This window comes from Clytia hemisphaerica, unplaced genomic scaffold, assembly GCF_902728285.1.
Source record: "Clytia hemisphaerica strain Z4C2 unplaced genomic scaffold, Clytia hemisphaerica genome assembly, whole genome shotgun sequence".
NCBI classification, from domain to species: domain Eukaryota; kingdom Metazoa; phylum Cnidaria; class Hydrozoa; order Leptothecata; family Clytiidae; genus Clytia; species Clytia hemisphaerica.
In genome coordinates this window covers 166,722-190,110 of record NW_027103826.1, presented here as the reverse complement: position 1 = coordinate 190,110, position 23,389 = coordinate 166,722, and the positions used below count along the sequence as shown (strand labels likewise).

General features: G+C 34.8%; 1 protein-coding gene across 1 annotated transcript; it reads left to right on the top strand.

The window, feature by feature from the left end:
* The first annotated feature begins 1,035 nt into the window (after window positions 1-1,035).
* Window positions 1,036-21,790, top strand: LOC136806735 (importin-7-like). Its single transcript, XM_067063323.1, has 27 exons — window positions 1,036-1,119; window positions 2,205-2,359; window positions 2,493-2,651; window positions 3,477-3,633; window positions 3,775-3,864; window positions 4,665-4,759; window positions 4,911-4,981; window positions 5,764-5,866; window positions 6,236-6,281; window positions 6,768-6,867; window positions 7,010-7,215; window positions 7,588-7,677; window positions 7,911-8,076; window positions 8,374-8,534; window positions 8,805-8,924; window positions 9,193-9,259; window positions 9,606-9,731; window positions 13,073-13,170; window positions 13,678-13,770; window positions 14,182-14,268; window positions 15,145-15,278; window positions 16,106-16,254; window positions 16,581-16,634; window positions 19,406-19,476; window positions 19,844-19,964; window positions 20,577-20,693; window positions 20,963-21,790. The coding sequence occupies exons 3-27, from the start codon at window positions 2,521-2,523 to the stop codon at window positions 21,076-21,078; spliced, it is 2,769 nt and encodes a 922-aa protein (XP_066919424.1). The 5' UTR covers window positions 1,036-1,119; window positions 2,205-2,359; window positions 2,493-2,520; the 3' UTR covers window positions 21,079-21,790.
* The last annotated feature ends 1,599 nt before the right edge of the window (window positions 21,791-23,389 follow it).

Genomic DNA, 23,389 nt, shown 5'->3' with positions numbered 1-23,389 from the left:
TTTTGAACACTGATGCAAAATAACAATAACTAAAATGTGACGTAGCTTGATTTTCGAGCCGGAAATATGCTGGAAAAACCCTTATTTTGACATTTTCTCAAATTTTCTCAAATTTTTTGTAGAAAGATGCGTATTTGCAATACTCAAAACATGACCGAGTTTGTTTTTTTGAGAAAAATTCTTTTTTGGATGAAAATGCCGGAAATATCCCAGTAATCGCTGTTTTTGTAGATTTTCATTTGACTTTTTCCTTATTTCCTTGTTTTTTTCTCAAAAAAAACATTATTGATAACAATGCCCACCCTTAAGCATGATTCAATATTGTCAATAAAACTTTTGCAATTTTGCAATTGGAACTTTCTATTTCTATTTTCCCTACTCCCCTTCCCTCTTCCCCCAATCAACAATCATTGATAAAATTTAATGTGTTGTGCATTTACGCAAAACGCTATATCCTCTGACTGATTGTTTTCATCTTTCTCCTTATTGCTATCTAGCTTTCATCATCAGGTAGGTCCATTCAGCATGTTGCTTGTTTGCACAAAGATGTGTAAAAGCAATGCTCAAAATGTGGCTGAGTTGGATTTTCAAGAAAAGATTTTTCCGGTCCAATATGCCGGAAATTGCTGTTTTTTCAGATTTTCATCAAACTTTTTCCTTATATTTCTTTGTTTTTTTTTAAACAAAAACATTATTGATAGCAATGTTCACCATCAAGCATGATTCAATTGTCAATAAAACTGATTTTCGTGCCTGGAACTTTCTAAAAATCGCCGGAACATGAACATATTTAACATGAACATATAACATGACCTAATTCAAATAAATGATTCTGTAACCAAAGATTACTTATGACATTATAATGCACACTTTCTGCATTATAAATAACTCTTTTTCACTTTATTTTTACCCTATGAGATAAATGTTCTTTGAAATCTGCATTAAATTTAACTCATTTTAATTAATTTTAATTCATTTAACTTAATTAATTTTTTATAAAAACTAAGTGGTAAATTATATTTTGTTTTTCTATTCAGATTTCAACCACACCAGGATTTCTGCCTGTTGCCCTACAATTGATTGTTTCCGAGCAAATTCCAGTCGCTGTAAGACAAGCAGGTAAGTTTTAGTATATTTCATCCACTCAAATACCAATTTTTAAGTTATAAGTAATATTAAGCAGATATTCGACAAGAAAATTCGGATATCGAAAATTATTCAGTCGAGCTTGCGCTTCGTTGAGTATTATTAAAGGGAGACTGAATAATTTTGATATCCGATTTTTCATGTTGAATATATGGTTTATCGTTTACCAATTAGCAGAAAAGCGGTATTTCATTCAGTCTTTCTCCTGCGCTCTCTTTTTATGACATTTTCGAACGTTTTTAAATTATTTGATCAAAAACTATTTTCTCTATGCTTGCCTCGCTGCTACAGAAGAGATATTTTGCTATGGGATATCTAAAAATATTCGACATTGCGTTTTGCCTAGAGGTGGACGATAACATCATATATTCTCCCCAAGCTATTCAAAGTACTTGAAAATCTGACCAAGGGTTGTTAAATGGTTGTTTAAAATTTACAAAAAGGCTGCTGCCTAGAGTCCAGTTAGTTTAGTAGTCACTACTAAGCATCCAGTCCCAGACCAGCTTTGATTGAGCGTTTAAAACACCTTTAAAACCTTTAAAACAATTTTTTGATGTTATTGCTACTAAGCAACACTAACTAGCGATCAGAACCAGGTATAAAAAACAGCCAGGAGCATCTATGGGTGGCCATGAGCGTCTACGAGCAGCCATTAGCATCTACGTACAACCAGAACTATTTGAATCAAATGTTTGAAATGGTCTGAAGGCCAATCTAAAACAAAAATTTGACTGCTACTAGACTGCTGGTATTACCGTACCAGAACCAATCCGACCTTCAGGTACCTTTAAACGCTTGGGAAGTCACATTTGAGTATGACTATTAAAGGAAATCTTTTCAATGATCTTAATAAAAATGTTTTTTGACAAGGCAGGTGTAAATTATAGTTTTTTTGTGGAGATTTTGAATTTATACAATGAAGAAACTTGTTTCGGCAAAGTACTCACTATATGACATCACTTAAATTTTTCAATTTTATAAGAATTTGTATTAAGGCACTTGAGGCACTTGTTAAGGCAAATGGTTCAAATAAACTAATGCTAATTTGATTTTTCTAGCCGTCATCTATTTCAAAAACATGGTATGCAAATACTGGAGAGTATGATCCAGAAATTGCTGGTATTGAGAAGAAATACCAAATACCAGTTGAAGATAAATCATTTGTTAGAGATAAAATTGTGGAGGCTGTTTTAACTGCCACTGAACTTGTGAGGTAGTTATAATAATTTAAGATAATAATAATAACATTCAATTGAAATCAATTTTCTACATGATGTGTTTTTACCCAATTTTCAAACAATTTTATGGCCAGGCCATGTTAATGATTTTATTTCTCTGTTTTATAGAGTTCAGCTCACTGTTGCTATTCATGATATGATCTCTTGTGATTTTCCTGAAAAATGGCCAGATCTTGTTAACCGAATCAATGGCTACCTCACTTCTGATGTCAAGGAAACATGGTTGGGTGCATTGCTTGTTTTATACCAACTGGTCAAAAAATATGAGTAAGTTTTTAAGGCATTTTTGAAAGTCTTTAAATAAGTTTTTAGTTTTTGAGGTGTCAAAAATTTGACCTGGCTAATTTTACTGATATTACTTACTGAATGTTTTTTATGTATAGCGATAAATTCTTCCACCCCTTTCTGGCTTATTGTTTCCACCCATATAACTACAACTGCTAGCCAAAAAAACAGGTAATTTTTGTGGGAAATATCACTAAAAACAGCTAAAAATGACTTTCCTATCATAAACTAGCACGAAAGCAATAGAAATAACATAGTATATACACTTTAAAACTCTTTGCAGCCTTATCATAAGCCTTAAGTTGGGTTTCGGTGATGGTCGATGACGGCTGACGACGGCAGATAAGCCTCCAGTCCTCACCCTTGATATACCGTTATACTAAAGAATAAGAAGGCAGAAACTTACCTCAAACACTGACTAAACTGCAAACAAGCAATACATAACATTTCCAACCAATAGAACAAACCATTTTTCACTAAATAAACATAAAAAGTTAGTTACAGCAGTCCATGTGCTCTTAATTTCCAAAAGAATATTTTGCCTGATTTCCAAGTTTGTTTTGACAATTAAAATCGAAAGTGGGTGGTTTCAAACTATTGAAAATAGTTTGGTTACATTTTTTCTCCGTCATAAGACATTTCCTGGGGTTTAAAGGCGTCTTAAGGCGGTAGGGCGGCTTTTCTTAAGACCACACGAAAAACGTATATTTACGGCCTAACCTATCGCTTAAAACGTAAAGTTACGGCCTCGGTGTGGTAAAGGTTAAAATGTGAATGTCATTTGAATGGAATTTTTTTATCTTTTAGATTCAAGACAAAAGAAGACAGGGGAACCATTGAAGAAATCATGAATGTGTTTTTACCAATCCTCCATAGCCGTTGTGCTTCGTGGGTGAAAGATGACTCGCTTGAATCGTACCTCCTTATCACAAAAGTTTTCAAAATATTTAGAGCTTTAATTCAAGTAAGTTCAAATAATGCCTTTTCTGTTTTGTATTTTCTACCCTCTATTTTAAATCTGTATGGTATATAATAATCTTGATTATTTCGCTTGTCAAACACAACAAGCATAATTACTGAAACCTTTTTAAATGGTTTCTTTCAGCTTCATTTACCATTGAACATTATCAACCAAAATAACTTCCCACAATGGATGGGACTTTTCAAAACTGTTTTGGAAAAGCCAGTTCCAGAGGTAAGCTTAGTTTTTTCCAAAATATTTTGTTTTATGGTGGAAAATCTCCCATTTGGAAAATCCCCCATTTGAACTTCAATTCACGGAATCGCGCAAATTTTGTTCACATAAAGTTTTTCCAACTCACACATTCACACAAGTGAAAAAGTTCATTCACGCATTCATGCAAGCCGCTGGGGGGGGCGTTAAAGTTACAATGAAGCTCAATTTTGAAACACAAAGTATTAAACATTTTGTTGTTTTTGTTAACACTCATAATCGCACGATGGGTTATTTTTTCTTATTTGGCACGCCCTCAAAGAGAGCAATTAATCGTTAATTGCATCCTGTAGAGAGCAATTAATCGTTAATCACACTCTCTAATACCGCGCCAATGTTTACAAAATTTATTTTAATGTTTTTTCTTACATTCTTTTTGCATCGAACGTTTTAATTGCATTCGAAATTTATTTTGTGAGAAAGAAAATCAATCAATAAAGACAATAAACAACAATAAAAGAAAGACGTAAAGAGAAGAGAAAAGTATAAAACTCTCAGTGTAATTTCTGTAATTTTTTTCCTAACTGGGAAAAAGTAGTGAAAGCCAATGTGCGATTAGCTCGTAATCACATAATAACTCGTATAATTCGAAAATTGCACTCGTGATTTTTTTGTTTAGAATTTTCCTCGTCCTTTCGGACTCGGAAAATTAATAACAAAAAAATCACTCGTGCAATTATATTCGAATTGCACTCGTTATCATGTGATTACATATACTTATCATTATTTATTTTTGGAAGTAATAATTGATTTTATTTCAGGCAAGCCTTCAATATGACGAGGATGATCGTTCACAACTTTCCTGGTGGAAAGCTAAGAAATGGGCTATCACTGTCTTGCACAAGGTTTTTGAGAGGTTATTATTTCAATTGTCATCATCCTGAGAAATTTTTCTTATTTTCGAAATTAGGAAAACTCGAAACTGTTCAGGTACAAAAAGAAAACAAGCATTTAAAAAATTCAGAAAAAGAAGGATTCCTCAAATGTTTTGATCATTTTCGTTTTAGATATGGTTGTCCAGGTTCAGAGGAAAAAGAGTTTAGTAAATTTGCAGACTTTTACGACAAAAACTACTCAGGTTTGTACAAAACATTATTTAGTGTGGTCGTGTTACAAAAATACAGGCTGTTTGTAGGAAAAAAATAAGATCTAGCTGAAACTTTCTCCAGACCTTCTCTATAGGATACTTATACCTCAGGAAAAATTCCCCTAAAATCCCGCTGGTGGAATATCCCTTTTTTGGGACATCAGGCAAAATCCTAAGGGCGAAATTTTTTGAAAATTTCAAACTTATTTCATGACAATATCATGTATACCATTCGAAAGCTCTCGAAAAACTATATAGAAGACTTTTAAACGGTTATAGCTGATTTCCTTACCTAACTCGAGATATTTCATGCGCAAGTTCCACTTTTCGCCACACTTTGGTCAAAATTGACCATAAATAGCATCTTCTGCGTGAATTATCTTGAGTTAGGTAATGAAATCGGCTATACCCGTTCAAAAGTCTTCTATATAGTTTTTCAAGAGCTTTCGAATGGTATACTTGATAATGTCTGAAAATGAGTTTGAAATTTCGTCCTTAGGGTTTTGCCTGGGGAAAAAAGAAATGTCCCAAAAAAGGGATGTTCCACCAGAGGGATTTTAGGGGAATTTTTCCTGAGGCATAACCATCCTATAGAGAAGGTCTGGAGAAAGTTTCAGCTAGATCTTATTGTTTTCCTGTAAATTATGCTAAACGACCCCACTAATTCTAAGTTTAGTTTAAAGAAACTGAACCTGCTTTAAGCTGCCAACGGAAGATAAAATTCGTTTAAAAAGAATGTTTAAAAAAGATTATATAAATTTTTTGAAATTTAGAACAAGTCACTGGCTTGATGTTGAAGATTTTAGATGCTCACAGGAAACAAACTTATATTGCACCAAGGGTATTACAACAATGTCTAAGCTACTTGAATCAAGGGTATGTAAAGTTTTTTAAATACTAAAAAATAGACGGACAATCTTTAATTTCAAAACCCAACAAATACAAAATCCTGTCTTAAGAAAAGGGTGTAAAGAGCTCAATGTTTCATCTTTGCTTGATGTCCACTGACAAAAAGAAGTTTATTACTTTATTTGACTTTTTTTGGACTATTACCCTACTGGATTTGCTTTTGCCAAACAGGTGTTAATTCAATTTCAAATGGACTCCTACTTTTAATGAACTGTCATTTAATTGTAATTAAGACTAGTATCTATTTCAAGAATAATTTCTGCGTTTCTAAACACAATTACTTTGGTCATGTAGTGCAATGAAATTTTTAAATTTTACAAACTCTTTTATTTTCAGTGTATACAATGCCAGATCTTGGAAACTGGTTAAGCCTCATTTCCAGGTAATTTCTTTAAAGACTGATGATAAATAAATCTTAGTTGGTTATATGAATGCCTTTTATGGCTGTTAACTATTCTACAACTATGAAATAGTTGTTTAAATTTTAAATAGTTACAAAATATAGTTATGAAATAGTTGTGGGCATTGCTTTCAAATAATTTGAGTAATTCGTTCAAGGACTTTACACATCCTAGTATGTATTCCCAAAAAAATGTGAACGTGCAAATATTCGAAATGTTGATTATTTCTGATTGGAAGTGACCTCTAATTTATACTCTGTGGACTTGTAGATGAAAAAATGAAAGATTAGTTGGCTGAACTGTGGTCCAAAAGTATAACTTAGCAGGGAATAGGGCTTCTGAAAGTATATCATATGACAACAATGCATTGCATGCGATGCCTGCATCTTGTATGATAAAATACTTCTTGTAAAATTAAAAGCTTCCTTCTTCTAATAATACTATTTTTGACTTTCTTCTTCTGACAGGAGATCTTTAAAGACATTTTGTTCCCGCTGATGTGTCACTCAGAAGAAGACGAAGCATTATGGTTAGATGATCCTCAAGAATATATTCGTATCAAATATGGTAAGATTTATCACAAATCTCCTGTTTGGAAGATATCATTAAAATTTGAGACCTCAAGAGTTAGAAAATAGAAAAACACTTGATCGAAATTATCACCATTTTACCATTTTAAAAATCAGATTTTTACTGTATCTCTTTCCAGATATTTTTGAAGAATACATGTTCTTCTCACCAAGTGCCACAGCAAAATCTTACTTGAAAGAAGCAGCTCAAAAGCGTAAAAATGTATTGACAGATATCATTGCTTACATTAACGAGATTCTGAATCTGGATGCCAGCCAGAGGAACCCAAAACATAAAGATGGAGCTCTTCACGTGCTCGGGTCATTAGCTGAACTTCTATCAAAGGTACAATCAATGTCAGTTCTGGAAGACGAATTGTTTTGAAATTGAGGTTGAGATTAATTTGCCTGTTTCTATCATGTGATCACATTTCTCGTCATAGAGTGGTCAATATATTTGTCACTGTAATGTCATTTTCATTGTTCAGGAAAATTCATGTCTGTTTTCCGGCTATTTCTAGACCTGGTTCTTAAATTTACACAATGTCAATTTACACTTGTACAACATATTTCATTATCTTCTTTTTGATTATACAAAATGTTAAATTCTTAGTTCCTGCAATACCATGTGATCTCGAAACTCGAAGCTTTTTGAGAGACTAGCATAATCTTATCTTCACTGTAAAAGCCGCTGTAGACTGCAAATCTTCTCTTTTAGAAAAAAGCTTACAAAGGCCACATTGAGCAACTTTTGGCGCAACACGTGGCACCAGAATTCCACAGCCCATTAGGATTCTTAAGAGCAAGGGTAAGTTGATTTACCAAGTCTCAAAAGATAAGACGATCAAAGGACATGATACGTCTTGAAGATTACAGAAATGGAAATAAATTTCCACACATGGATTAAAGGTTTTAAAATGCACTTTTTGTTCCTTTATGATTAGGTACAATATGTTGTGGTTTTTTTTTATGAAACTATGTTACACATATATCTCATCATATTTTGCTGCAATATAATTTTCTTTGCAATTCCTTATTCAGGCTTGTTGGGTGGTTCAACAATTTGCCATCATCAGTTTCAAAGACGACAACACACTAGCTTTACTCTTCAACTCTGTCTTACAAGGACTGACAGATAAAGATTTGCCAGTGCAAGTGGAAGCTGGTATCGCATTGAGACAACTCATGTCAGAACAGGAAGAAGCAGGTACGAAACTATCGACTTACTAAAACTACGAACAAAATGAAATAGGAAAAAAACATCTCTTTCTCCTAGAAAAAATTATTCTAGGTCTCCCGTGTTTTGAGGAGGCTATTTTGGAAAGTATGAAACCCAGAGACACCCTGAATTTTTGGCAATATTTTAAATATTCTTTAGATTTTTGTCGTTTTAACATTTTAAATGTTCAGACCTCCCGGATTTTTTTACTGATATACTGTATAATTAAATGTAACGTGTGGCTGAAATCCAATTTTACTGTAACCCTATCGGTAATTTTTTCAGCTGAAAGTCTCGTTCGTCCCCATGTCAAGGGATTGGTCCAACAAATTTTACACATTCTCAAAGAAAGTGAAAATGACGAACTGACAAACACAATCTCTAAATTAGTTCAAAATTTCCCTGAAGAAGTCACTCAAATCTCTCTTGAACTTGTCCACACACTGGTAAGCTTTTTACTCTAGATACATTCATGTTGTTAAAAGAAGCATGTGGGGATAATACAGTCTGTAATATTGTACTCATTATTATCAATTTACAAAGACTCGTAATAAATAAAGCTGATAATAAATCCCCTCTGCATTTATGACCTCTGGATTGATGAATTGAAGTTGAATTCAACTAGTTCAACATGGGAGAATATCTCTAAGTGAATAGACCTTAGGTACTTGCGCAGTAATGACTGGTTGTGAATTTAACTATTGATTGCCCCTTAGACGGAGACCTTCAACAACTTAGTTGAGAGCGACGAAGATTATGACAGTAAATCTGTCACTGCTATGGGAATCTTGGAAACCATCGAAAATATCGTCGGTGAATTAGACGGAGCTCCTGAGGTGAGTAGAGATGGTTTATGGTTTGGATGGATTCTTTTTTTCCTTTTCTGTTGGTTATTTTGATGTTAAAATTCCTATTATGTCCGAGCTGATTTTTTTTGGAAAAAGATTCTTTTTGAATGATTCTATTACATTATTTGTTTTTTTATTTTCCTCTGGGTTCAAAGCGCGCGCGTCCGCCAACTAACCTCGTCCGCAAACCAACTTCGTCCGCAAACCGGCCCACCAACTCTATATTGATCGCGAGACTTATTGTTTTCGTCCATAGATAATGATACAGATTGAACAGATTGTCGTCGGACTCATTCAATCTGTTCTCAAAAAAGAATTGATGGGTATGTATAAGGTCTTCCGTCTACAGAAAGGGTGATTCCTTAACATTCGCGACAACGATTTCTGCAGTGAAATCTCTGGCTCGTTCGATTTGTTGAGACTTTTTGACAGCAGATATATGTAATTTTTATAGTCCAATTGGCTAGTCTGCTGTTTTGATGCTACGTCTTAGATATTTCGCCGGCTTGTTCTCCATTCGTTAGAGATGCACCAAGGCCACTTCGACCTCCTGAAAACGCCGTACGGCCTGGCAATCGTCCTTCTCTTAACAGAATCATCCTGTGAATTTACTTTTCTTTTTCAAAATAAACTATTCTTCTAAGCATTGTCACGCCTTCTTCCATTTAGAATATTACGAAGAAGTGTTTGCATTGATCAATGAATGTACCACTGTCCAAGTGTCACCAGTAATGTGGAATGTCTTATTCTTACTGATGGAAACTTTCCACAACGATACTGCGGACTACTTTACTGGTAAGACTTTTCCTCGAATTGCCCTGAATGAGCTAAATAAAATGTTACCTGGCTAAACAAGAAAATAATTTTCTTACCACAGTTATTGTTCTTTCAAACCCTGGACTTTGTTTGTCGGAATATTTGTATATCATTATTAGATTTGTCAACCCAAAATTGTTTTGTGTGATAAACATGATGGGGGGGGGGAGGTTTCAGGGGTCTTAAATACCGTCATACCGACAAAATTTTGGGTCAAATACCGTTATACCGTCGGTGAAGGAAGCCTTATACCGATACCGATATTATATTTATGTGTTTTTTTTCTCGAAAATAATGAATTTTCAGTTATCAAATCTATTGTGTAGTAACAAATTAGAAACTGTACAAACAAGTCTTGTACTTTATGAGGCCCTCCAGTCAACCCTCAATTCAGGTATTCACGCACAAATTTTTGCCAATTCACGTATTCACGCGCGAAAAAAAACATTTTCACGTTCACGCACCAATTTTGCTTTTACATCTTTGGTTAAACGATTGTGACCTTATTGGGCTAAATTTAACCTTTTTATGGTCTCTTTTAAACCTGTTCTTATACCAAACATTTTCACCAATATATAAAGTTTTTTGCTAGTTTTGTGACCTTATTCTCGATATCATCGACTTTTTAAGGCCTCTTTTACAGCTGTTTGAGCTTTCATAAAGCAATATTTTAGGTCTGCCGCGCCAAAGTTACTTGCTTGTCACGGGAGGCGAATGCAAAATTAAGCCTTTCCCCCAATAATTTCTTTCTCGCAGACCCGTAAGATGTCTTTTATATTGAGAATTAATTAAAAATCGCGGTTTGGTCCAATCATGGTCTGAGAAGCCGTAGACTTCAACACAGGTTTCATAGAGGTGGTGCTGTGGTGCAACTAGAGGACGCGAATTCTAAATTCGAAAATTTTCGCTCTTCTTTGTTATTGAAAAACGGCATTAATACGCTATTGTTAGCCAAGGATGCCTTGTTTGGTCACACAATTTTTGATTTTATTTAACACTGACCATTTGTTGGCAAAAAGAAAAATATGGTATGGCAAGCGACGTACCTGCCGTACCTGGTGCGGCGTTCCAAGAGTTTCGCCCAAGAAAAAATTAAAAATTTAGAATGCCTAGATTGCCTGAAAACGCATTATGTGCATCATGATGTGAACTATTTTTTAATCGTTCGATACTGCACAAGATGTTTTTAGAACAACCTACTTTTACTAATTATTGAAGGAGTAAATACCGCCTTTACTGTCTCTAAGTTACTGCAGTATCAGTGTATTGTATTGTAGTAGCAATATAGGTGAATACGGAGAGACGACCATATCATTAAGTGCTGACGGAGAAAATTTCATCTAGACTCATTCGTTGGATGCAGTATTTGCATCACAAAAATTGTCATTAAAAAATGCGCCCGCAGAAAATTTACGAAAATATTTGTTTAGATATCGTAAAGTTTTGCTTATTTTGAAGAACCTCACCATGACAATAAGTCAATAGGACATCCAAGATTGTGCGAGCGAAGCGAGCAAGAAAATTTTACTGGTTTAAATAGCGGAGTAGACTTATCTTTTTTGAAAAATTTCTTCATGAAACTCATGAAGAAACTAAAAGGTAAATAGTTTTATACCGAAATACCGTTTTTTATTGATAAAAATATCGAAATACCGACAAAAAAACAGGCAATTTACCGACACCGGTAGAAAATGAAATACCGTAATCCCGTCGTTTTTTTCTCGTAATACCGATTTACCGGGGGTAAAAAGGCCCAATACCGTCATACCGTAAAAGTGAACCCACCCCCCCCCCCCCATGGTGCCTACAATTGACTCTTAGTTAAGCACTTTCAACAGAGTCTGCTAAATTGCGTGGGTTGCGTGGGTGCGTGGGTCGATATTTTTGCGTGGGTAATTTTTGCGTGGGTGCGTGGGTCAAAATATTTTTTGCGTGGGTTAAAAATTTTGCGTGGGTCAATTTTTTGCGTGGGTCAAATTTTTTGCGTGGGTCAAAATTTTTGCGTGGGTCATTATTTTTTGCGTGGGTTATTGTTTGGGTCATATTTTTGCGTGGGTCAAATTTTTGCGTGGGTCAAAATTCTCTCTGTAATTCGAAAAAATGCCTTCCCTTGAAATTCGAACTGGTCACATCCAAAATGTTGGATGTGTTTTACATAACACGTTTTGGTTTATTTTGTTTATTTTGCATAGCTGTAGCTGTCTTTTTATAAGAGGAAGCTTTATAGAATATTTTTAGAAGCTTTAAAGCTTCTTATAGCACGCTTTAATCTTTTGGGTTTCCTTTGAGTGTTAAAGAACAAAGCAAATGGCGACAAAATCTGAAAATTTTTCTACAAAAGTTATATTCATTAGGCGACCGATTACTAAACAATTTAATCGTTGTCAATTATTTCGTCCACCCCACTTGTAATTTCTTTGATTTAAGTACATTAAAGGCCAATTTAAAAATTGGACGAAATAAAGACGCTGTACTTTTTTTCAAAGCAATAGAAAAGGGAGGAAAAAATTAAAGTTATAGTGTTTATTTCCATGACACTGGAATCCTGAAATATAGCATGCTAAAATTCAAAAGTGTGATCCTGAAGTGTGTCTACAAAAATTAGACGGGTGTGTGTTGATTCTGTATAATGTTATAGTAAATAAGTGCAGCTATGTAAAATAAACCACAAGGTGTTACTACATAAAAACTGTGTGCTTTTGTTTAGTTTTCGTAGATATATACACAACACATTTTTGTATAAGATAACTTAAAATTTTTATTTTGACAAAGAAAACGTCTTAGCTAACTCGAAAGTTTTAATTTGGTAAAAAAATCGACTTAACTAAAAAATCACCAAAAAAATAGTGACCCACTCAAAAACTTTGACCCACGCAAAAAATAATGACCCACGCAAAAAATATGACCCACGCACAAAATATGACCCACGCAAAAAATAATGACCAACGCATAAATTTTGACCCACGCAAAAAATTTGACCCACGCAAAAAAAAATTGACCCACGCAAAAAAATAATGACCCACGCAAAAAAAATGACCCATGCAAAAAATTTGACCCACGCAAAAAAAATTGACCCACGCAAAAAATTTGACCCACGCAAAAAATATTTTGACCCACGCACCCACGCAAAAAAATGACCCACGCAAAAATATTAACCCACGCAAAAATATTGACCCACGCACCCACGCAACCCACGCAATTTAGCAGACTCCTTTCAACAAGATGTATAAAATCCATAGATTCAATTATATTTCAATTTTGGCCCTTACTTTTTCTCTCTCGACCATCCTGATCTAAAAAATGCTTAGATTATTTTCCAGAAATGATGCCATGCTTACACAACTACGTCACTGTGGATCCTCAAGCATTTCTGGCCAATCCCAAGTATTGTGAAGTGATCTTCAACATGTGTAAACAGGTTGGTATCGTGCCTATTTGAAGGGAATGCTGCAGATTTTTTGTCTGTTTTTCTTTTTTTGATTATGTGTTACCACTTATTGTAAGCGAGTTTATGTATTTTTGAGGACGGCGGAGGAGTGACTGAATTGACTGACCAACAGTTCTGACCCGCAAAATTGAGGACGGTAAAAGTGTTTTACCGTCGTCCTCAGTCAGTCAGTATGTAGACGTAGATGTAGATGTAGAGGGTCTCTTTTTTTCGCATGGTATTTATCGCTTGATTACTCCACAACGTGAATCAAATAGGCTGGAAGTTGATTTGAATTTTTTTAGAAATCCCTCAAAGAGGGGGATGAAAGCCTTGCGACGTCACCAAGTCAAAATACTGTATAGATTGCCCACTCTTTTTTGTTCACGTGGTCAAAAAAATAGAAATTATTTCAAATTCTACGTTCTCGTTTCCAGACCTATTCTTTATTGATATTTCCAGATGAAAACCATTTCATAAATGTGTTGGATTTTTTAGATGTTGATCGAGTACACAGGGGAAGGAGCGCAGTGTCAAGCGGCTAAGTTGTTAGAAGTCATTGTTTTGCAATACCGTGGTCATTTGGATAGCGTAAGTATCTCGTATTGTATATTGTTGATTTTTCATAACTTAGTGTCAAGCCTGTGGCACCGTTAAACGGAGTCTTTAATGGGTTTTTCTTAGTTTAAACTTACGATTGTCAACTGAAACTCACTGTAATCCTTAAATGAAGCTTACATAAAGCTTTCCGAATGTTAAAAATAAAGTATACGTCATACCACCTGATATCCAGCCAATCCCTCTCAACCATTACACGTCATAACTTACGTGCGTAACAAAACACATCTCAACTCAAGAAAGAATTGGTACCCTCGACTTTAGGCTCTCCTAGTCCCAGATTTATCGGTACTACAATACATGAAAATCGGGCGATCTCATATCATATGATACCACTGGTATATATGATAGTTTAACGTGCATTTCATTTTCTTTAAATTTCAGACGATACCAGCTTTCATCTCGTTGTGTTTGGAACGTTTATCTATGGATTTGAAGACCAGTGAATTGAGAGTCATGCTTCTTCAAGTTGTAAGTTTCATTCTTCCGCCAGAGAAAACTATTGAGTAAAAAATAGTCCAATATAGATTGATTCGAGCCCGAATCTTTTTGTTTAAAGCCATGTTCGCACGTGATGGTTCCGTTTCGCTCCGAAACGGAATGAAGTCATTCTATTGGTTACATTCAAGTGTTACGTCACTTCCAACCAATAGAATGGCTTCATTCCGTTTCGGAGCGAAACGGAACCGTCGCGTGTGAGAACATGGTCTAAGAAGAGTTCCCCTTCGAGTTTGAACTAGACATAACCAACTGTATACAGCCAAACGTATAATGTAACAATAGCGTTCAGTTTGAGGTCATTGTTGTTATTTTCTGCAAGGGCAGAATTAATGACAACAACGAACGAAAACTTAACGCTATTACTATTATTATCCATATCGGACATTCAAACAACGTTTTTTTCTAGCGTCAACCAATTCTTTTTGTTTCAATGCAATGTCTTCAACAAATTTTTAGCACCTTGCGAGCGGGCTACAAATGACCAAAAATGTTTTTTTCTGACGTTAGTTTAGTCTCTTTGCTTCAATGCAACGACTTCAATCCAATTCCGAGCGGACCGCAAATGACATTATTGCCCTATACCCGGGCAGTTAATGATAGTTTAGCCCTCTGAAGCCTGGCGCTTTAGTTTCCTTAGCGAGGGTATGACAATTTGAGTCACAAAACCTTTCAATACCGCCCGCCGATTGAACCTTTAATGGCTTACTTTATGACCGCTATATGGATAATAATAATACTTTATTTAGAAAAGGTCGCATAATATTTTCAAAGAAAAATGCATTAAGGTCCTTTCTCATCCTTTGATATCTCGTCTTGAATTCTGATTGATTTTATTTTGTATTTTAGATCATTTCTTGCGTGATCAGCAATCCCATCCTTACGCTATCTCACTTGGAGAAGTGTGTTACTGAACGTTATCCAATGGGTTTCACAAACGAATTCCTTCAGCTCTGGCTCAACGATACTGACTGTTTCTTAGGGTATGCTTTGGCATAATCTGTCTTCCTAACAATTCTGTCCTTTTTCAGACAGGAATCAAATCACAGATATCGTATGAAGACAAATATTTTAAGATATCTATGATTCAAACGTATGATAACCATACAGGGTTTTTTTTTCGAGTAAAAACCGTTCAGGGAGGGTGGAGGACATTTTCTTTAGCCGTACCAAGAGGTAGCGAGAAATTCGATGATCTTAAAATAAGTCGGTGTTTCGATAGCCTTTACGACATCATTATCAAGTCTTGAAATTCTGCAAACTAGCTTATGTAGAAAACTTGGTACATTGCTAAAAAAACTATAAGATACATTTGGGAATGAAAACTTGTTATAAAACGATTAAAAACAATAGATTATACAAAAGAAATAAAATCACGTCGTTGACAGTCAAAATAATTGGAACTCTTTGGAGGCTTTTGATTCCATTGTTAAAATATGCTTCTTTAAATTCTATTGTGTAACAGTATCCGCAGTGCCGATCACTTTTAAGTTGTCACGAACTAAATTCAACCTGAAATCGCTAGGGACAACATCATTCATAAACATATTGTTAAATGAAAATAGATGTTCACAATTGAAACAACTATCGAGATGGGATCGGATCGCAGATTTTACAATATTTACAATATGTAGGAGTAAATGTTGTGTCCACAAGTACATGGGCCAACTTTTTTCCTGAAAAACCCGAACTCCGTATTTTATAAATTAATAAAGCGTTTACTTACTTATAGTACCAAATTGTTGATCTCCTCTACTTTATTGATCCTATTTTTTCCTAATTTCACTTTTTTAATATTGTTATCTTTCAGAATGCACGATCGCAAAGTCTATGTCTTCGGTATCTGTTCTCTGTTAACGTTACCACCAGAAAACCGCCCTCAAGCTGTTGAATTATTCGCCCCTCAATTCGTTCCCGCCCTTCTAGTTGTATTCAAGGGGCTCATCACCATGTATGAAAGTAAGTACAAGTCGCCTGGTATCTTCCCTGGATTGTTTCAAATAAAAAAGCAGAGCGAGAATATTAGAGTATGTTTCTATTTGTCCTCTATGCACCAAACTGTCAGGCTGCGAGACTTCGAAAGCAAGAACGGATTTCGATTGAATTATTGAGACGATTGGAATTTTATGACTTTGGAACAAGTGTTTCACGCAAACTCTAAAACTCCAAATAGCTTGAAAACTTATCCAAGTATCCCATACATTTAATGTGGTTTTTCAAGTTACTTACAATCTTAAAATCTATCTGCTCAAATAACTAAGTAACAATCAATAATTTTTTTTCAGAATACGAGAAAGATATCGAAGAAGAAACGGAAGAAAAACCAGCTGAAGAAGAAGGTACGCCTTTTTTACTGATCAGCAATCTTCGATGATCTTTGGTTCAAAGATAATAATTTTCGCTGACTATAGGATATCAAATTTGAAACTTGAATGGAAATATTAGCCGTCCAAAGAATTACATTGAATAATTTGTTCATTTTATAAGAACTCGAGACTGAAAATTGGCCAAAACCTAAGAGCAATATTTAGCATCAGATTTTAGGAATTTAAGTTTTTAAGTTTTTAAGTGAAGAAACTAAGCGTATAAGGAACATTTAAGCCTGAACATATCAAAAAATTAAGAACAACCTAGCTTGAACCAATATTTACTGGCTCGTATAAAAAAGCGAGTAAACCAAATATATTAGCGGTTTTAATGGTATAACTAAGACACTGGACATATATAAGTGGCCGCAATATGCAACGACGATCCGGTGCTCAATGCTATTGCAAAATACTCAGATCATCCCGCTAGCATTATAAAAATCAAAAATATTTTTGCTGGTAACTCTGTTCTTTTGCACTCAAAGATTGCTTCAACTCTTGTCTCGACAAGACTATTTTCCCGGAATCCTTAAAAAGAGCTACAATTACCCCGGTTCTTAAAGAAGGCGATCCGACGAGTGTTAAAAACTACAGACCTATTAGCATATTTCTACAGTATCCAAAGTATTTGAATAAATCATTGCCCAATAATTAAATCCTTTTTTAGAAAACTGCTTTTCAGATTTACTGTGTGGCTTTCGAAAAGGACACAGTACGCAGCATGTTCTAGGCAAAGGGCACTTGATGATTCAAATATTGTGGGTACAATACTTATGGATTTATCGAAAGCTTACGATTGTTTACCCCCTGATTTACTGATTGCAAAATTAGCAGCATATGGTGTTAACCACAATAGTCTTAACCAAAATAGTCTACAGTTTATTTATGATTATTTGATAAACCGTTACCATAGAGTCAAAATTGGAAATAGTTTGAGTAGCTTTTTATCTATTAGTATGGGCGTTCCTCAGGGATCCATTTTAGGCCCATTTCTTTTTAACATATTTTTGAATGATCTCTTACTATCTGACCCAGGGGGGGGGGTCCATGTACAAAACAGCGGCATGTATCAGTACTTTGTAGCAAATTTCGATTTTAAACACCCACCCACCCCTATAGTACAAAATGTACAAAATACTATCCAGCAAACTCCCAAAAACACCCCAACACCCCCTATATTTTACAATATACTATCCAGTACTATCCAGCAAACTGCCAAATACATCCTGACACCCCCTGTATAATACAATATACTATCAAGCAAACTGCCAAATATACCCCAACACCCCCCTTACATAGTACAATATACTATCCAGAAAACTACCAAATATACCCTACACCCCTTCATAAAATAAAAATTTTAAGCCAAAAAACTTGAAACTTTGGGGCAAGTTTTTTATTCTTCCCATAAAAAAATTTCAAAAAATTTTCTCGAAAATTGACAAAAACAATTGAGAATTTAAAAAAATTTTCGACAAAAATCTAAAATAAATCACAATTTGATTTGATTTTGGCTTTTTAGTACACAAATACTAAGCAGAAAATCCGAAATTTGACCCTGACACCCCTTGTATAGTACACGTACACTAAACAGCAAATTAGAAATTTGACCCTGACACCCCCACAAGTACTAAACAGCTAAATTTTTTTGAAAACACCCACCCACCCCATGAGACATGCCGCTTTTTTGTACATAGACCCCCCCTGTCTGACCGTGAAGCAGAACTCTGTAACTTTGCTGATGACAACACTCTTTCGCAATCGCTAAAGCCCTTGCTGAAGTTATTTCAAAACTCAATATCGAAATTCAAGATATTTTGTACTGGTTTAAAATCAATGGGCTTGTTGCGAATCCAGGAAAGTTCCAAGTTATGTTTCTTGGTAGCTTTGAGCCTATATCTACTTTTAATATAGGAAATATCAAAGTTAAGGTTAAAAATCAGGTCAAACTTTTAGGTATCTATATTGATAATAAGCTACGCTTTAACTCTCACGTTGAATCAAAATGCCAGTCGGCGGGAAATAAAATCAGCGCTCTTTGGCGCATCCGCCCCTTCATTTCTCTTAAAACAGCGAAGGCCTTGTGTCACGCCTATATTTTTTCTAATTTCAATTATTGTCCATTAATTTGGATGAATTTTGTAAAACACAACAACAAACAAATTGGAAAAATTCAACGAAGAGCTCTTAGCGTAGTTTATGAAAACTATGGCTCTAATTTATATAAATTATTAACTTTAACTAGAACTGCTTCTTTTCACATCAAATTTGTTCATAACATTCTTGAGGAAATTTATTTAACTCTTAAAAAACTAAACCCGCCTTTCTTAGCTGAGCTCTTTGTCACGAAAACCTCGGGCTATAAACTTAGACGAGGAGACCAACTTATGTTACCTTCAGCTAACACAGTTAAGTTTGGCTTACAATCTTTAAGTTTTGTTGGCTCCCTCATTTGGGATCGCCTCTCTAAGGATGTGAAAAGCTCTGCAACGTTTAATACATTTAGGGGCAAACTAAAAATGTTGCCAAACGATTTTTGCACCTGCCCAATATGTAAATTGTGGTAGATATTTAAGACTATTTTTATAAAAGTTGGATTTTACTAGTAACGGTTTAAGGCTGTAACTATTTAGGACGTTAGGTCCTTTACTTTGTGTACCAACTGAAAATAAATTAATAATAATAATAATTAAATGTAACAAAAATAGCACAAAATCATTACCTTGTATTTCTCTCATTTTTAGAATTGAACGATTCGGACGATGAATATGATGAAGAAGGAACACAATACGTCGAAATGCTCAACCAGAAACGAGTGAGATCTTTGTTTTTAAAGAGGTTATTGAACGATTATCCCTCTTTAGGCGTGCTTTTAAGTTTAGTTTAAGGCTTGAATCCAATTTCTGTTTTTAAGTTTGTTTGCGACTCCTCATTGCTACTTCTCATTACGACAGTCTACCTTTCCGCCAGTAATCATTTGTGCTTTTTGTTCTGTATATTGTATTTCGAATACGTCGGTAAAATTCGTTCACGTTATTCGCCTTGGTTGAATTTTTGCAACCTTCTTTTATGAACCTTTGTTTTCATTGTCTCGATAGCGGAAAAAAAGGTTAAAGAGCCGCTAAATCATTATCGGAATTAAGATTTAAATTCATTTAATATTCGTTTTTGTTTTTTTATAGGATAAAGGCTTCGACTTTTTCGACGATGACGAATTTGCGAACGAACTTGAAATGTTTACGACACCACTCGACGATAACCCTTATGTTGACGAATTCATTACTTTCAAAAACACTTTTCAAGGTATCGTTCACTACGCAAGAAATCAAACCTTTATTTCACTGCTTACGTAAACTTACGCCTCGGACAGAAAAAAAGGGGCTTTCTTAAAATTCTGCAAATTTGACAAATCTCGCGAATTTTTTAGGTCAATATGACAAGAAAAGCGTTGCTTTGGCACTAACTAATATGGTATTAAGCAGGCGCAGTAGTGTAGTGGTTATCAATTTTGACTGCCATCCAGAAGGTCGGGTTTCGATTCCCACTCGCTGCTGTGATTCACTTGACAAGTGAATGTACCTTCGCCCGGGCCGACCCATGCCATTTGAGGGGAATTGGGAAGACAGAAACTCAGGAAGCCTGTCAGTGACTGTACTGGGTATCGATTCCATAATAATGGATGATTCAAGCTGTATTAACGCACTTGATCCAAAAAACTGTGTGTCAGTGTCTCGCAAGCTGGCAGGCAGTATAAACTACAGTGTAAGACGGTTCTAACGAGACGACTCCTAGACCGCTCAATACTGAACCGGGAATCCTCTGTAAGGAGAATACCATAAGCTCTTTTGCTTGAAAATTTTCCAGATTTTTAAGAGTATGCAATTTCATTGATATGCACCCTCTATTATTTTCTAGGCATCCAAGCAGGCGACGGTAAGCTGTTCACTGTCATGACGCAATCGTTGAACGAGGAACAAAAGAATAATGTACAGTTTGTCATCAATACCGGTATCAACAAACAAAATAAGCTCGGTAAGTTCAATTTACATTGTGTAAGCCTTTGTGTACTACTTTTAATTAACACAAAATTTCTTATACTCGTGTTAATTAATTACATGTTTACTTATTTTCGTGTAATAAGGTATTTTAAAACAAATCTCAATGTAAATTCCGCCATTGTTAAAGAGGGTTATTATAGCAGCTTATTGTCCCTTATGCGGACACAACATTTATGTTTAAACCTATCAAAAAGTACTTCATCAGAATGAGAAAATTTACGTGTTTTATATTTTTCTCTGCAGAGTCGATGAAACTTGAAGAACAAGGAGGATTCCAATTCCAAGTCGCAAACGGCGGGGGTGGGGGTGCTGCACCAGAACAAAACTTCAACTTTGGAGGCTCATTGCCATCAGCTTGATGAAGTGCTCTCAATACAAAAATATATTTTCCCAAAATGTGTGTATAGAGTCATCGCTGCTCGATGCACATTATTTGGAAGTTGAGAGAGCAAGCGTGCGCGTGCAGTGTGACTCCAAAGAGCGGACGAGTGGTGGTCGGATATCAGGTGTTTTTTGCATCCAAATTATTGCTTTCTTATCCAGTAGAAACTTTATTTGGAAGATACAGCCTGGAAGTTATGAACGTGAAGCTTAAAATGTACGATTGGGTGAAAATTTTATCAGATGCTTTAAAAAGAAATTTTTTTTTGGAATTATTAAATGGATGAAAATTTAAGTACATTATTACCACGTTTACTTTGAGGGAAACCTCTTTTCTGTTCTTTATAAAAATTGAAATTTATCAGAATATTAGAATTTACTGTCATTTAAATTTATAATTTTTTTACGACCTTCATAGATTTATCGTGTTCTTTTTGTTGTTCTTTCTGTTGTAGATCTGCTAGTTTTGACCATATTTATAATTATTTTTATACCTGGAGCTTTTTTATCTTTCAAAAATTGAATGCTTAACTTAGACTTAACTTAGACTCGTAAAACATTAAAGTTGCACTAGACCTTTTTTCTAAAAAAATACTAAAAATGAAATGACATTTCTAAATATGATATCGATAATATGATATAACAATGTAATAATAAAATGGAACAATAAATTCTGTATAAGAAATTGAATTTGTCTAATATTTTTTATACCAGACTCGCCCACTCGATACAATCGATAACCTTTTCCAATCGATGACCAATCGATAATCAGGATTTCAAGGGAGGCTCGATTGCCTATCGATTGATCGATTATTCATTGATTGGGTCTAAGATGATCATGATCGATTGATCACGATCGTTGTCAATTGATGAAAAAAAAGCAACAAATGATTAATCAATACTCAAGATTTTAGAATAGGCTCGATTACCTATTGATCATCTGAATTAATCGATATCCAATCAATTGATCGGTTATCAATTGGTCATCGAGTGGGAGAGTCTGGTTTGAACTAATATTTCAGTAAAAACTATCAGAATATCTATGCATGATTTCAGATTTCCAGCTGCCTTAGATTTCAAAAAATTGCTGAATTAGCTATTTTCACGTTCAGGTCATTGGATACTGTCATTACTTAGAGGTATGCTTTTTGGACCTACCTCCGGGTGCCCCGGTGGAGGTTCTATAAATTAACCCATGTCCGTTCGTCCGTTCGTTCGTTCGTCCGTCTGTTACCAGCTTTTCTCAGGATTGGCTCATTAGTTTTTTCTGATTTTTTGCACAATGATGCAAAATGGCAATGCCCAGAACGTGACGGAGCCCGATTTTTGAGAAAAAGTTAATTTGGGCAAATTTGGGCCAAAAACTACCTAAAAATAGGGTTTTTTGGACTTTTTGCAAAATCCTGTCATTACTTTTTTCTGATTTTTTGTACAAAGATGGAGGGCAAGATTCTCTAAAGAATGGCTGAAGTGGTTTTTCCCGGAAAATTCTTATTCGCCTTAAAAAACGGATTTTCGTATTTTGGGGGAAATTCCCTTTAACCAAATAAGAAAATATAGCTTTTAACAATGTTGACTCATTATTTTTTTCTGATTTTTTGCACAATGATGCAAAATGGCAATGCCTAAAATGTGAAGGAGCCAGATTTTCGAAAAAAAATATATTTGGGCAAATTTGGGCCAAAAACTGCCTAATATAGGGTTTTTTGGACTTTATGCAAAATCCTGTTATTACTTTTTTCTGATTTTTTGTACAAAGATGGGGTGCAAGATTCTCTAAAGAATGACTGAAGTGGTTTTTCCCGGGAAATTCTTATTTGCCTAAAAAGACGGATTTTCGTATTTTTGGGGAAATTCCCTTTAACCAAATAAGAAAATATAGCTTTTCTCAATGTTGACTCATTATTTTTTTCTGATTTTTTGCACAATGATGCAAAATGGCAATGCCTAAAATGTGACGGAGCCAGATTTTCGAAAAAAAATATATTTGGGCAAATTTGGGTCAAAAACTGCCTAATATAGGGTTTTTTGGACTTTATGCAAAATCCTGTTATTACTTTTTTCTGATTTTTTGTACAAAGATGGGGTGCAAGATTCTCTAAAGAATGACTGAAGTGGTTTTTCCCGGGAAATTCTTATTTGCCTTAAAAGACGGATTTTCGTATTTTTGGGGAAATTCCCTTTAACCAAATAAGAAAATATAGCTTTTCTCAATGTTGACTCATATTTTCTTTCTGATTTTTTGCACAATAATGCAAAATGGCAATGCCCAAAATGTGACGGAGCCAG

Coding starts and splice junctions, on each gene's coding strand:
- LOC136806735 (XM_067063323.1), top strand. CDS start 2,521: ATGATCTCTTGTGATTTTCCTGAAAAATGGCCAGATCTTGTTAACCGA. Junction 9,732..13,072: donor TACTGCGGACTACTTTACTG/GTAAGACTTTTC, acceptor ATTATTTTCCAG/AAATGATGCCATGCTTACAC. Junction 19,965..20,576: donor TTTCAAAAACACTTTTCAAG/GTATCGTTCACT, acceptor ATTATTTTCTAG/GCATCCAAGCAGGCGACGGT.